Genomic DNA, 15,885 nt, shown 5'->3' with positions numbered 1-15,885 from the left:
TAATGTCGCAACTTAAAGAAAAGTCTCTTGGAGCCATGGCCGAAACCGAACAGGAAGTCAGCTATTTTGAATTAATTGTGTAATTTTGGCGCAATTTATGCCATTCCTTCTGCAATTAATACGGCCCGAACCGTAACGTGCACCCAGGTGTGTTATACCTCAAAATGTGCGTCTCCATCTTGCGACTACACGCATTACTTTTCTCTTTCAAAAGTGTTACCGTGGCGACGCTAGACGTGAAAAAGCGCGCCTCCCCTTCATCTGATTGGTCCATATTTGATAGTTCTCCAAAAGTCACCATTTTTTGCATGCAAGCCAGACTTGGCGATAAATTTGATATTTCATGGTTTGCATTAATGGGCGTGGCCTAACGGCTCAACAGCGCCCCCTAGAATACTTTTATCTGCCATAACTTTTGAATGGTTTGACATAGGAAGTTGTGGGTGGTGTCATGGGACTCTGTAATGAGTCCTTGACCTTCATTGGCCTGAATTAGCCCCGCCTTTTCTTCTGATTGGTTGTCCCTTTTTTCTGCTATAACTTTTTAATGGTTTGACATAGGAAGTCGTGGGTGGTGTCATGGGACTTTGTACTGAGTTCTTAAGCTTCGTTGGCCTGAATTAGCCCCGCCCCTTCTCATGATTGGTTGTCCCTTTTTTCTGCTATAACTTTTGAATGGTTTGACATAGGAAGTCGTGGGTGGTGTCATGGGACTCGGTATTGAGTCCTTGACCTTCATTGGCCTGAATTAGCCCCGCCCCTTCTTCTGATTGGTTGTCCCGATTTTCTGCCATAACTTTTGAATGGTTTGACATAGAGAGTCGTGGGTGGTGTCTTTTCTGATATGCTTATGGGGGGCGGTGGCCGTGAGTGCGAGGGCCCGTTCATCGCTGCTTGCAGCTTTAATTCAATTTGAATTTGAATTTTCACATACTTGTATGGGCATTCTATGACAATATTAAAATGAAAATGGAAAAGCTGTTTCACATTTCATTTTGAAAGATTTAACCTGATTTACAGAGGACAATATTCAAATGCAATAAGAGAAACAGCGCTCCCAGGCTAATGCATTTACATTTAAATGTCAGCAAGCTCTTTTCTGGACAAAATTTAAATTAAAATGCAACTTTCTAACAACTTGCAAATTAAAATGAAAACGGCATTTCACATTTCATTTTCAAAGACTGAAACTGCTGCACAAAGGACAATTTTCAAATGCAATAAGAGAAACAGCGCCCCCAGGCTATTGCATTTACATTTAAATGTCACCAAGCTCTTTGTTGGACAAAATTCAATTTTCAATTCAACATTCAAATTTAACAAATTGAATGTTCAAATCACGGCCGCCGCAAGGGGTGTGCGAACCGTGCGACCGCACGGGGCCTCGCGCCCCAAGGGGCATCGCGCTATGGGCCGTTTTTTTTTTGTTTTTTTTTCAAAAAAAAAAAAATTTTCAATTATTTTTTTTTTTTCAAATTTTTTTCTCCTTTTTTCCCTTATAAATATCAACAGTCACGTTCCATTACAGACCTAAATGTGTACTAGTCTGTGCATATCATTAAATATATGTGCAATGATGCGCGTGTCTGACCAAGCACATTGACACAAGCTGCTCTGATCCAGACGGGTGGAGTGTGGAACAAACTGTCACACAATGTCGAGAGAACGAGACAGATTTAGGAAATTTCCATCAGGGGATGAAAAAAGAAAAAAACTAAAGAAAATGGAAGAGTTTAATGCCTCTCTGAAAGGCTTGTTTGATAAATTTGTTACAAAAATCACCAATCCGACCGGGTCTCAAGCAGCCGTGGGGCCCCACGTCGAAGCAAGACAAGATGATGATGAGGCAGAGGAAGGTATCCAGTATATTGCTAATTAGAGCGTTAAAATTGCGCATATAGACACCCGATCCATCCCGAAAAACCCCCCAAAAAAACCCCCCGGCCATTTCGCACAGGGCCTCGCAAATCTCCCAGACTGCTCTGTGACAAGGGCATTTCACATTTCATTTACAAAGACTGAAACTACTGATCAAAGGACTATTTTCAAATGCAATAGGAAAAACAGCGCCCCCCAGTCTATTCCATTTTACATTTACATATTACAACGCACTTTTAGGGACAATATTCAATTTGAAAATGCAAACTGTCAGTTCTCTCATCAAGGCGGGCCCTCAGTTAGGACGTCACTTCCTCCATGCTTTCTATGGGGGTATTATTGTTCCAATATTATTTGTGTGTGCGTATCTCAATCTGTTAAATAAAAAAGTTGTACCCCAAATTCTGCTGTCACACACATGAGTCTGATAAATTATTAGGGTTACGATTGTTTTTATGTGAGTAAGAAATTAGGTAAGAAATTTACCTTTTACGTCTCATTTATTCATTCACACACACACTAATATATCAGGAGCATTCACTAATCAAATAATCAAACATTCTTCCTTCGTATTATGACTCAGTGTGTCTTAAAGCATTTTCATTCAACCTGCTTTTTCTGAAACTGCTCTGTGTCATTGACAGTCAATCCAAACCACTTTGCTCCTCATTAATCTTCTACAACAGAGCTGCAGGGAGTCAACACTAGAGACGATGGCGGTAATTAGAGGAGCGTGGTTAATCCTGAATAATTAGGCATGGATTGTCTTAAAATGCCACCTTTTTCAATAATTTAATTGCAAATGGTATTAATATTTAATAACACTAAATAAAATACAGGAAGTGGCAGATGATTTGAATCAATCTGATATAAAAGACATTTTTCCTTTTATTAAGAAAATCTCAGCTTTCATAGATCTATCAATAAGGCTTGATCACAGGCGGTTGAAACGGGGAAAAACAACGTGTAGAATTTAATGTTATTGTGAGCATTTATGACCTTGAAAACAAAACAAATAGATTTGATGTTACTTAAATATAAGAGGAAACAAACCAACAAAGAGCAACAAAAAGGCAAACACGTGGTTGTAAGTAACAATTTGGATTTTAAGAATAATTTACATACACTGGATTGAGGCTGATTGAAAAAATATATATATATATATATGCTGCACTAGACTCAAATATCACTTTTCATTGGCTCTACATGACACCGTGTGTTCAAATCTGATCTGATCTTGATTTCTGGTGAAGTGATTGATTGTGATTTCTGCATATTTTGCAGCTTGAAGTCTACATTGTTTAGCTGTTCACAGCACTCCTACTAGACATCTCAATTGGTTTCAATCTGAAGTTGGCCTTTAACTAAAATATACATCTGCATAATAGGACGTTATTAGCAGTTGCTATGCTACAATAACCTTTAAATCTTATCTGAGCCCTGCAAAGCTCTCTGTACTGTTTTGATCTTTCATCCAAGCCCTCATATCACACTTCCTATGCACTTTAGTTCCTTCAGTCACACACACCCGTGATCACACCAGTGTGGGTGATATGGGGCTCAGAGTCTTGCCCAAGAACATCACATGCGGCTAGGGATCAAATTGATCTTCCAACTGGAAAAGAAACATCTGAATGGCCCTAATTAGTGAGTAAATTATAAGCCTAATGGCTTTTTTTTTAATCCCTTCCATTTGGAGTTTCTATGATGCCCAGGTGCATCATAGAAACTCCAAATGGAATTTAATGTTGTATTTAATTGCTTGTTTAATGCCACTTATTTTAATGAATAGATTTTATAATTTATGCTTGTGAATGTAATGATACAAGCATCTGCTTCAATGTAAACCAATAGCCTTGTTTACATAAACACAAAAGAAAAAGCTATCAGACAGTAAATGTATCTTTACAAATTCAAAATACTGTACCTGCTATGAAAACAGGCAGCAGTGGATGTGATCAGCATCCAAATGGTTCTTGCTATGACCCACATTTTGTCAGCTTCACAGCTTGCCTAACTCAAAATGGAGGATACATGCTACCTTAGAAGATACGTGCAACCGTGAGTGTACACATACCCGCACACACCAACACAGGCAGCATAAACAAACAGACGCACTTTCACCACCGTCCTCTCCTCTGCCTGTTTTCACACCCTAAAAATGGTAAAATGTGGAGAAACAGCTGACTAAAAATCCTGTGTGGATCTGTTGCCAACGATCTGCAGCATCTCTCAGCAGCTGCCCTGCTATTTGGGATATAATACACAATCACCCTGCAGCTATTTAAATGACACCCAAGTCACTCAGAGCACAGACACACAGCAGATATGGATTGCAGCAGAGTCCCAAAATTCTCCATAATCCCCTGCAGCAGCGGAGAGCCATGCAGCCAACAATCACGACTTAATCCAGACAGATTGCCTCGCTATTATTATAGTGTTAACATTAATGTTATCTGTCAATCAACACTCTAATTTCAAGCAGTAAATGCATCAGGGGTTTTGTTTGTAGTCAGCTTTAGTGACATTTTCAGAAAAACACAAGCTCCTTATGACCTTCAGACAAACAGGAGGAAACCACGGAGGAATCCACACGTTTCTTCATGCACCAACGCAGCAGGTTTGGAAATTTAGGCTATCTAGTTGCAAAACCATAAAACACAACATGCAACACGCATCTTTCGGCATCTTTTTCCAAAATGCAAAAATCAATAAGCAGAGTGCTTCATTTGCTGAAGTAAGACTACTAGAGCAATGCATCTGTGTAAGCGTGCTTAAGTGTGTCAGTGGGCCAAAGTCAAAGGATGACCCACCAAGCGCCACTGACTCTGCAGTTTCCCCCCATGACTACAGAACAGAATTAAAGACACAGACTCGTCACCGTAACAGAAGAATTTCTGCTTTATCGTTAAGATCCAAACAGAAGCAGCTCCAAAATTGTCGCAGACAGAATTTATTGTGATATTGATGGCAACGCTCTATGTAAACATCCTTCATCACTCACCCCATCCCAACACTCAGGCATGGTTTCAGGATCTGAACTCTCAGCCGATGAAGAAGAGGAGGGTGAAGACAGACAGCCGAGTGGCCAGACCTCTCCTGTTTTAAAGGACTAGGTCCTGGTGAGCACTCGCTGTAGGATGGAGAGTTGGCTCGAGGTGCTGCAGGTTGCTGCAGAGTCTTTGTCTGCTCCGCTATGCTACCAACCACACTCTTATGCTGGGAGCTGCTGCTCTGCCCCTCCTCCTCTTCCTCTACCCATCCCTCCCCTTCTTTCACACTGTACAGCCTCTTTAGAGCAGGGAGTGGGGCAGGAGGGTGGAGACAATAAGCTCCATCAGCTCACAGTGCTGCTTTCCCTGCCTGTGATTGGTCGACTGGCCAGTCTGTTTTGCAGTTGTCTCATCAGCACCACTGCTCTGGTTATAATTTGATGCTGTTTTCGGTTTTTCTATTTTTTGATGTTAATGAGAAAAATATGGAACATTTTTAATAAATATTTAAAGATAAGTCTTTTATGTATTATTTTTATGTAGCCTTTTTATGTATTAAAATGTCATTACTGATTTGAAAAGTCCCCATGACCCTAAAGTAGAATTGAATTCAGCGCAGACAATGGACGTGTGGATGGATGCACTGATGAATGGATTTGATATACGTTTTACAGGGCTATGAAACAATTATTATTCCGGCTCCAAATAAATGTATATGATTCATTTGATTTTGATGCAAAACATATCCCTTTAAATTAGTTTTTTATTGAATTGATACGGGGGCCTGAGGAGTTTTTCTGCAAGTAAGAATAAGTCAAAAATGCATTGCTAGAAAACAAATGGAGCAGGCTCAACATGAATGCAAGAATGTATGTAAAGTAACTGAGGAAGAGAGCGTCGACAGAGCTAAAACAATGTCAAATCAAAACACATACTGAGATAAAACATTAGATTATTATATAATATTATTATTGTTATATATAGCCAAGCTGCATCTTGTTTAGTGTATATTGAACAAAACATTGAACAATCAACAATCATTAAAATCGCATACTACTGTGTATATCCCACATTGTCTGTTGCAAGTATGCAGTGTGATGCTGTAAAGCGATGTAATTCAGAGTATGTTTCAGCATTTGTGGCCAATTTCTAATTTGATGCGCTCAAGTAAAAAGATAGCACTGCCACCAACTGTTTTTCCCTGTTGTTATGACTTCTGTCCACTGTTGTCATGCACTGTATTTTAGGTATGCTATAGACTACTCAGTGGCATACTATACATTTTTCTCCAAGGAGTGTATCATATAGGTACTTATTGCATACTGCAAATTGCGTAATTGTTCACATTCTCCATACCACATACTTCACACTGAATACTAAGTTTTAGCTAAATCAGTGTTTGCATATGAAGGTAGAGGGGGATTAAATGGAAGAACTGAGGTTATCTTCAACAGACTCATGGCCAGTGCCCATTAAATGCTGCGAATTGCTCGTATTGCACAGAACCCATTCATTTAAGAGTGGAGTTCATTACCTAAAGGAACTTGGAAACAAGGGCGTCAAAAGTCCTTTTGAGCATACTGCAAAAGCAGTCCAATCAAAGTTGTCTCTGTGTCTTTGCATTTGGGACGGTTCAGGTTCGCTGCTCCAGAGGTAGTATCACAGTGTGAATGCCAATGATTGTAAAATGACACCACGGAGGAAAACATCAACGTTGATGTTTTCCGCTGTTTTCTGACCCACCGCTACCGGCTTAGTTTAGAGTTTGGAGGATGACAGTGGGGGTTGTTGAGGTTGTCCAACAAAACTCCAAATTCCAAGTCGACATATTTGTGGCTGGTTTCAGTTATTGTACCCATAACCTATCAGTCCGAAACTATCTTATTCGTCAAATATTTAGTTCATTCATTCTGAGTCTCATATTTCAATGAGATTAAAAGCTGATCATTTTTCTGCGGCTATCAGTTTTTTTTAAACTGATCATCAACCACATCAACCTACATCAAAACAGTTCAGTTGAAACCTGGATGACATTTTAAATTAAATTTCTCGCCTCTGCACATGGCAGGGAGCAATGCAACGCCATGCAGACTTGTTCGTATACAGTGGAAATCATGCCTTAAAGGAGATGTTGAACAGACAAGTGAATCAGCAAGATTTTGAAAATACAGTTAAAAAGTACAGCCCCTTCCTTCAGACCTGCCACTGAAGCTACGCCTCCAAAGCATATGGGCTGTACACTAAAGAAAAATATAAGTTGACAAGCCAGCAGTCCACGGATTTTGTTTGGGTCACTCACAATGACTGGATGGTGTTTTCAGAGAACTATTGCTTCCACTTGGGATATTTCTTTTTCATTTATTTACTTACTTTTTATATGAGAGCATTTAACTAACTGTATGTAAAGACAATTTCAGCTAATGTTGCAAAAATGCTTCAGAACATCTCTGACCAACCTTTAAAATCGATTTCCATGGCTCCGCTATGAAACTAGAGTGAGATCAATACATTGATATTCAAGTTTCGTTTTACATTTTAATAGACTGGCGACCTGGGGTCGCCAGTTTGGGCTTCTACACATCCAACATATATTAATAAATTATTGATTATTCAAAAAAGGTTTCTCAGAATGATATCACACGCAAACAGATATGAGCCATCTGCTCCACTTTTCATTAATTATTCCTTATTATCCATCAATAAAATTAACAATTTTAAAACATGTTTGTTTATGTTCAAATTCAAAAATTATATACAAGATCTTCCAGTAATTTCTCTGTTTCCAATCTTTTTGATTATATGCAGTGTCATCACACTCTGTCACACCTGTCAGTTTTGTGTAGACTATTTTCGGATTATGGCGCAAATGTGATGCATTGAACATACAGTCTCAAGGAGAAGTGATATTCTCCAAGCTATTTTCGGTTTCATATCTCTCATTCTCTTACTGTGTTTAAAGTTAAACACATCTAAGAATTTTTCCTTCAGATTCCATCTTATTCCCCTAAAAATATGTTTTTTACAGAGCCTGTAAGAGCTCAAGTGAAGAAAAAAAAGTAACTTCGTGGCCACGTTAAGGTTAATCGAGAGCACGTTATGTGTCATTGTGAGCACAATTCATTAAAGCGTGGGTACGATTAACAAAGCGTGCGCACATTTTGGAAAATTGTGCGCACAATATATCATAAAATCATGAGTACGATTTACTTACCCTTGATCAAAATTTAATAAACATGCACACGTTATATTCAATCGTGCTGTAATGCGTCCCTTATCAGCCATAAGGGCATTAAGATCCTTTAAACATGGGTCTCCTAAGAATTTACCATGGGTTAGGCATGGCGCAAAAAGAAATGCTGGCAACTCTAGCCTCCCAACATGGTATAGTGATCAGTCTAGCCACTTTAAAAAATAATGCTTAGAGCAAGTAATCTCCGCCGTCGGAATTATGATGATCTAGGTCTCATCATTGATTTTATTTTGGGCCAACTCCAAGGCCCAGCTGGGTATATACCATATCAGATACCCATGGGTATCGTTGGGTATCGCACGAGTTAATAGAACGTGCACACGAGTTGATAAAACGTGCACACGAGTTGATAGAACGTGCACACGAGTTGATAGAACGTGCACACGAGTTGATAAAACGTGCACACAAGTTAATTAAATGTGCTCACATTTTATTAAATGTGCTCACGTTTTATTAAAAATATATTGCATGATCCTTCACAGGCTCCGTAGTTTTTATATATCAATACGTTTATTTCTGCTCTAAAATTAGACATTTTAACATGGTAGTCAATGGAAATTGACTCGCATTTTTAGACAGAATCTAGTAGCCAGTCAAGGAACTGCAACAAATCTGAGCTCTGCATTTGACTTAACCAGGAAGTTAGATGGTTGGCACTTGATCAAACTGCCTTCGCACACAGTTGGTTAGCGCTATGTACTCTATACTGTTTACGTCCAGATTATGTTGCCACTCTGTCATCATCGTGTTAAGCCGACCCAAAGACGCTCTCATATCAACCACTGAACTCCAGCAACAGGAAATATGTGGCTATTTTACCCACATTTTTTTCTTTTCTCATCCTTGTTTTACAATAGTCTTCTTTTCTTTGAAGGCATCATTTCTGCATCTGATAACAAGGAGTTGATGTGACTGGTCAAAAATCTCTAGTTTTTTTCATAGGTCATTCTCCCAAAAGCTTTGTATTTTGTTAATATGCATAACTACAAATTCTAGTCTGGCGTTTTTGTGATTTTCTTTCAACATTGGTGTCGTCTCAGTCGTCCACTTTGGCTCAAACACCAATGGATTGTGAGATCTGACACTGACATACTTAATCTTGGAGTTCACCTTGAATCTCTTTTGAAGTTGTTCTGGGTTCTTTGGTTTCCATTCGTATTATCATTCTCTTTAATTCGTCATCAATTTCCTCTTGCAGTCATGTCCAGGGAGGTTGGCTACAGTCCTGTGGACCCTAAACATCTGAATGAAATCACCAACTGTAGTCACAGGAACATTAAACTGCTTGGAGATTATTTTAAAATCTTTACGTTTAACTTAAGATGCTGTTTCTCAATCCTGGTCCTCGTGGGCCCCTGTCCTGCATGTTTTAGATGTTTCCCTTCACCAACACACCTGATTCTAATTAATGGTCCTCATTAGCTTGTCACCAAGGTCTACACAACTCTGTTGATGACACAGGTACTTGTATCACGGTGTGCAGAAGCAGGGTAGCATCTAAAACATGCAGGACAGGGGTCCACGAGGACCAGGATTGAGAAACACTGACTTAAGACAACATCTCAGACAACTCTCTCCTTCGCTTTTTCTGGTCCAAGTTCAGCATGGTGAAAACCAATATACAAAACAGCCGAGTGACAATTTTAACTCTTTAAGTAGTCAGACTGACTGACTGAAGAAACCTGTGATGTTAATTACAGGACACACTTCAGTTTAACTTGTTACTGTGCTCAAATTATTTGTCTTTTCTTGGGCCACCAACTCATTTGTCTGGGACAGTCACAATAGTTTCTCTTTTTAAATGACTGTTGAACCATGATTAAAAATCACATTTTTCATTAGTCGGAGTTCAGTATATTTACAATTTCTTATTACTTTTTACTGTTTCAACTTCAGTGTCCATTGTGGGTTTTCTATTGTATTCAGACAAAGTCCATGTAAAAGAGATCCAATTGTAGAAAAGAGATGCAAAATGATCACAAATAATGGCAAACATCTGCATAAAGATATAAATGGACTACAAGATTACACAAAAAGATGGATTAAGAATAATAAAAAAAGAATAAAAAGCGTGCAAAATAAAAACCAACAGACAGGAAAAGAAAAAGAATTCCTAAACTAAGAAACACAATATGACCTGAAAACAACCACTTAATGATGGAAAAAGATATTCACAAAAGGAATTCTTGAAAGAAACGATCCACAATCATCACAAAAGAGCATCAAAATCAAAATCACATCCACATCTTTTCAACTCATCTCGAATCGTGCCTCTATGGGAGGGGCAGGTTTGTCTAGTTTCCCAATGAGACTTACTATTTATACTTTCTCCTTTGGATCTCATCTTTAAAAGGTGTCGATGTGTTATCATCATCTTTCTATCAGACGATAACATGTCATGATAGAAAGATGAACAAAATGCTTCTATACAACTAACTACATAGCAAAAGTTCTCTTGCATTTGGTGTTCATACTGCACAAAATCCCTGAACAAGTTTTTGAAAAAGCAACTGCATGGCTCAGCCACCAGTGTGAGGGTGGAGAGGCATTTCATCATCAAAAAGGGATGATAAAGTTAACTTAAATAACTTAAAAATAAATCTTTGAAGGAACTTTTTAAGGAAAAAGCCCTTAATTGTAGGGATTTTATTATTTACAGCATGTAATAGTACACCACTTTCGTTTTAGTCCAGAAAGGTTTGATCTCAAGCCTGTATTATATAAATGAATTCAGACCTTTATCTGGCACATCGCTGAAAACAACGCTACCGTGAAAATGCAGTGTTATTATCCGAGTCCTCTGTAGGGCTGAAGTGTGAAAATAGAGGTGAAAGAGAGGTGTTTCATGAGACATCGCTGCCACTCAGCGCATGTGTGACTGAAATAAACAAGGCGAGTTGTTAAATGTGTGAACTCCAGACTTATCCAACTGATGGTGTAAGAGTTTGGGAAAGTTTCAAACAAACGGCAGTCGAGTCAAGTTTTAAGAACATTCAAACAGCACATAAGTATTTAGTTTTATGAGGTCGACTGAACATATATTTGGGAACAAATAGAACCATGAAGCATTAAACTGATTGACCAAAGCAAAAGCTGTTTAATACATCACAGCTGTCAACAACCAGTTAGACTATCCAAGACTTTTTGGACGATGGAATAAAAGATTATATCCTCACTGGACCCGTTTTCCTTGTATCATCCATTCTCTAAGAGAGACATTGTCATGTGATTTCAGAATCAGAATAAGAATCAGAAAAAGGTTTATTGCCAAGTACGTTACTGGACATACAAGGAATTTGTTTTGGCCTGGTTGGTGCAACAAATTTTTCTACATGTTGAGATATGGAACAGTAATATTTTTAGCAGTATAAATAATATAAACACAAGTAATGGGATTAGCAGTATTTGAGTTACTATAAATATATAAATATATATACACGGTAAGTTATTCAGTAAGCAGAATGAAAGAGCGGTCCAACAATGTGGAGGTGATCAAAGTGCAAGTTTCCAAAGTGCGAGCTGAGCGTTAATGTAACACAGAGTGCAGATGAGTGTCATGACAGAGGTGAGGTGTGGGGGAGAGGAAGAGTGTCAGGGTGGGTTCCTGGCCTGGTTAATAAAGCTAGTGGCAGATAGGAAAAAACTGTTCTTGTGCCGTGAGGTTTTGGTCCTGGTGGACCGCAGCCTCCTGCCAGAGGTGAGAGTCTCAAAGAGTTTGTGACCGGAGTGGGAGGGGTCAAACTGAATATTAAAGGGGACCTATTATGGCATCTAATACCTATTTTAAACAGGCCTTGAATGTCTTAAAAACAAGCTTTTGATTGTTTTTGCTAAATAAATTAGAAATTCAGCCTCTGAGACATGTCTTTATCTTCCACGTTTCTAACCTCCATCTCTATGTGGGATTCTGAGTGGGCGGGGCTATGATAATGAGGCACTGTGCTGATTGGCTGCCTGACGCAATGACGCGATACACCGCTACGAAAAAATGGCGGAAGCTCCGGCTGGTGGAGTTAGTTGTGGGCGTGGTTTCATGCATCGTGGCGTGGAGCAGAATCTGAACGGCTCGTAGAAGCCACGTGTCACTGGATGGCTCATCCGGGCGGACTGAACAGACACTGCAGAATTTGGTTGCTTTCCTCCTTCTCTGAGTTGGCAGGCTGAGGGGAGACCACTTTATATATGTTCAAGCAAGAAACAAATTGTTTTTCATAATAGGTCCCCTTTAACCTCCACGCTTCAAAGTCATGGAGTCGTACAGGTCCTGGAGCGACGGCAGATTGCAGCCGATCAACTTCTCAGCAGATCTAATGTACAACCTGCCTTGTCCTTGGCCGTAGCAGCAGCGTACCAGATGGTGATGAAGGAGGTGAGGATGGACTCAATGATGGCCGTGTAGAACTGCACCATCATTTTGTTTGGCAAGTTGAACTTCTTCAGCTAGCACAGGAAGTACATCCTCTGCTGGGCTTTCTTGATGAGGGAGGTGATGTTCAGCTCCCACTTGAGGTCCTGGGATATGATGGTCCCCAGGAAGCAGTAAGACTCTACAGTGTCAATTGTGGAGCCACGGAGGTTGATGGGGCTGGTGAGGCTGGGTTCTTCCTGAAGTCCACAACCATCTGCACTGGTTTTAGAGCATTGAGCTTGAGGTTATTTTGGCTGCACCGGTTCACCAGCTGGTCCACCTCCCACCTGTAGACGGATTCATCATGGTGAGTCCAATCAGGTTGGTGTCATCCGCAAAGTTCAAAAGCAAACTTCAAAAGCTTGACAGACTGATGACTGGAGGTGCAACTGTTTGTGTGTAGGGAGAAGAGCAGAGGAGAAAGAACGCAGGCTTGAGGGGATTCGGAACTGGTGGTCAGGGAGTCAGAGACATGTTTTCGCAGCTTCACGCGCTGCTTCCTGTCAGACAGGAAGTGGGTGACCCACCTGCAGGTGGAGTCAGGTACGTTCAGATGGGAGAGCTTGTACTGGAGCAGAGCTGGGATGATGGTGTTGAAAGCAGAGCTAAAGTCCACAAACAGGATCCTGGCATAGGTTCCTGTGGAGTCCAGGTGCTGGAGGATGAAGTGAAGGGCCATATTTACAGCATCATCTACAGACCTGTTGGCTCTGTACAGAAGGCTCCAGGAGGGGGACGGTGATCTCCTTCCGGTGTGAGAGTACAAGGCGCTCAAAAGACTTCATGACCACAGAGGTCAGGGCGACGGGTCTGTAGTCGTTGAGTCCTGTGGTCCTTGGTTTTTTGGGGACAGGTATGATGGTAGAGGTTTTGAAGCAGGCAGGCACATGTCTCCAGTGAAGTGTTTGTCAGGGAGTGCTTGTCCATCAGAGCAAGAGCTTCAAGAGCTTGCTGCTTAGAAATGTATGACAAAGATTGAATATGGTTCCATCTCAGTAGATCTGCTACTTCTTAGCAAGAGTATTGCTTTTGTTTCCAAGATATCTCCATATAAATATGGTTTTTAATGCAACAGGAAGTAGACTATGGCTCAGTGGATGCAATTTCTCTTTCCAGACTAGGAATGGATGCATATGTTTTTTTGTGATGCCCCACATGGGATTAGAGGCTGAGTCTGAATTTGAGACATTGCTGCCGGTAAGTAAACTGTGATGTGGCAACAACCAGCATGAGTACATATTTTAGTGGAAACGCTGTGTAAAGGGGTCATATTTGTGAATACAGTATTTTCATGTTCTTACTCACTATAAAAGAAAAAAAAACAGATTTTACAACAAAAGCAAACCATTTAAATTATTGTTTCATTAAGACAAAATTCCTCACGACTATAGAGTCAAAAGTAGTTTGATGGCATCATCATTAGCATTTCTGTTTCTTGACTGCAGACATTTCTGTGAGATGATATGAATGGGCCGAAAATTGCTCTCACTTTGTCACTCATGCCATCACTTTCATCACTTTAGCTTCCATCAGGTCCACTCAGCTAGGAGGTCACCTCCAGTTCTACAAACACAAGCAACTACAGCACTAATGGGAGGAGTGAATTGGGAGCACAAGAAATCCAGATAAGCACTACAATGTCGGACTGCAGGCATACAGATAACCTGAACATGGGCAGGTACTACGTGAGTGCATACTCAGAAAACAAGATATCGTGTCTTGAGATTGAAAAACCCTGCGACAAGCTGAGCCACACAAAGAAATGATCACAAAAGCACCTGCGAGGAGGGTGGAATAGTCAGTTGAACTAATTAGAGTATCACAAGCATATGCATATGCATTTGATTGTATTTTGTAGATATTTGTTGACCATTATGTATGTTATTGTCTGAATGGCAGGCCCAAACTAAGGCAGTAACCTTGAAATAGCAGCTCAGTCTTTGAACTGACACAGACATGACGTTAAGCTGGTGCAAAAAGATGACAGAGAAGGAGGAAGGGCTACACGCGAGGCAGAGAAGAGGGTGAGCTCATACCTTCCAGTCGCCTGGTGGCATCAGCTGTTCGCAGCTTTCCTACATGGAGACACAGGCAGATAAAGGACAAAAAGCACAATGTTAAAAAGAGAGAGATGCGCTGTTTGAACTCATAATCCAAATGCACAAAAGGGGGCATCCATTGTTCATTACATTAAGAGAAGAGCAGCATGAGCTTTGCGCTGTAGGTCCAAACCACAGATACAGATACAGAAAAACAGTTTCCCAGAGGTGCCTGAGCAGCACAAGACTCACAAGGAAGTCAAAGTAGTTTGACTCTTTGTATTAAACTGGAAAAGTTTTTCTAAATGCAGACGCTCCACACAATGAGCGCGCTGCAAAGAGCGCTTTAAATTTGCTTAATGTTGGATTGCCCCCAGTGGAGCCAGGGAAGATCTGATTCCAAGGTTTTCACAGGATAAATAAAGTGACTGAAATAAAGGTTCCCTTTAAGAGGTTCTTCGCACCAATTATGCACTCCACTCGTTTGAGATCTATCACCAAGGCACATCTGGGAAACAGGGAACAAGTCGGTATTAAAAAGTGTGGAAGGATGGTGTGGGTTTTTTTTTCTTTTCTTGCTAATTCAAGATGATGACAGTACCTTGGCCAGATCCCCCTCACAGCAAACCCTCCCCAGCAGTGATCTGCTCCAGTGAATAATGAGCACTGGAGAGAGACTGTTCATCAGGCTGACTTTGACTCCATCACAGCTTCAAAAATTCTGACATGATGACTTTAGCACATAAGATAGATTTGTTGTTTTGAGTCAAACCTGTGCAGTGCTGCTACGTACAAATCATGGTGATGATGTACATTGCTGAGGAGTTAGCTTATTTGATGGGGGAATCTGGTCTCGACTTCTTTTAAAGAATAGATTTGCATATTTTCTATATTTGTCCTAAAACACTGATATGTCCAGATGTTATTTTTCAATATCTTTACTTATTCCCAATTTAAACCCTTTCATTAAAGGTTCCTTTACCAGCAACATTAAAAACCAATGCACAACATATTTTGAATATAATTTTAAGTGATTATGTAGCTCCAGCAGTCTGAGATAACGTCCGTAAATCCAGTAGGTAGCCTTGAACAATTATTTTCCTTGTAGCCAAGAAGAAAATCTTTCCTAATGGCGATAAGATTGACAGAATAAAGAGTCTGTATAGAGCCCCAGGGGTCTCAGTTTTATTGCATTCAAGTAAATGATTACGCTCTAAAAAACAACAAGAACAAAAACCAACCTATCTCTGTACATGTGGAGGATTTGTGCTCATAATGAATCGTGCTTTTTCACTTCACAAAGCTCTCTGTTTGGCT

The 15,885-nt window shown here is 40.1% G+C and overlaps 1 protein-coding gene across 7 annotated transcripts in view; it reads right to left on the bottom strand.

The window, feature by feature from the left end:
• The window catches only part of ndrg4 (NDRG family member 4), a 73,419-nt gene that overhangs the window by 17,383 nt on the left and 40,151 nt on the right, over positions 1-15,885 (bottom strand). For 5 of the 7 annotated variants that reach the window (XM_061721220.1, XM_061721222.1, XM_061721218.1 and 2 more), the window contains one exon: positions 14,566-14,604. In XM_061721220.1, coding sequence (XP_061577204.1) covers positions 14,566-14,604 — 39 coding nt within the window. Of the gene's footprint in view, positions 1-4,882; positions 5,088-14,565; positions 14,605-15,885 lie in introns of those variants that run through there. The other 2 variants (XM_061721223.1, XM_061721224.1) reach the window with 1 other exon arrangement.

This window comes from Cololabis saira, chromosome 5, assembly GCF_033807715.1.
Source record: "Cololabis saira isolate AMF1-May2022 chromosome 5, fColSai1.1, whole genome shotgun sequence".
Classification (NCBI taxonomy): domain Eukaryota; kingdom Metazoa; phylum Chordata; class Actinopteri; order Beloniformes; family Belonidae; genus Cololabis; species Cololabis saira.
This window is presented reverse-complemented; position numbering and strand designations above follow the sequence as displayed.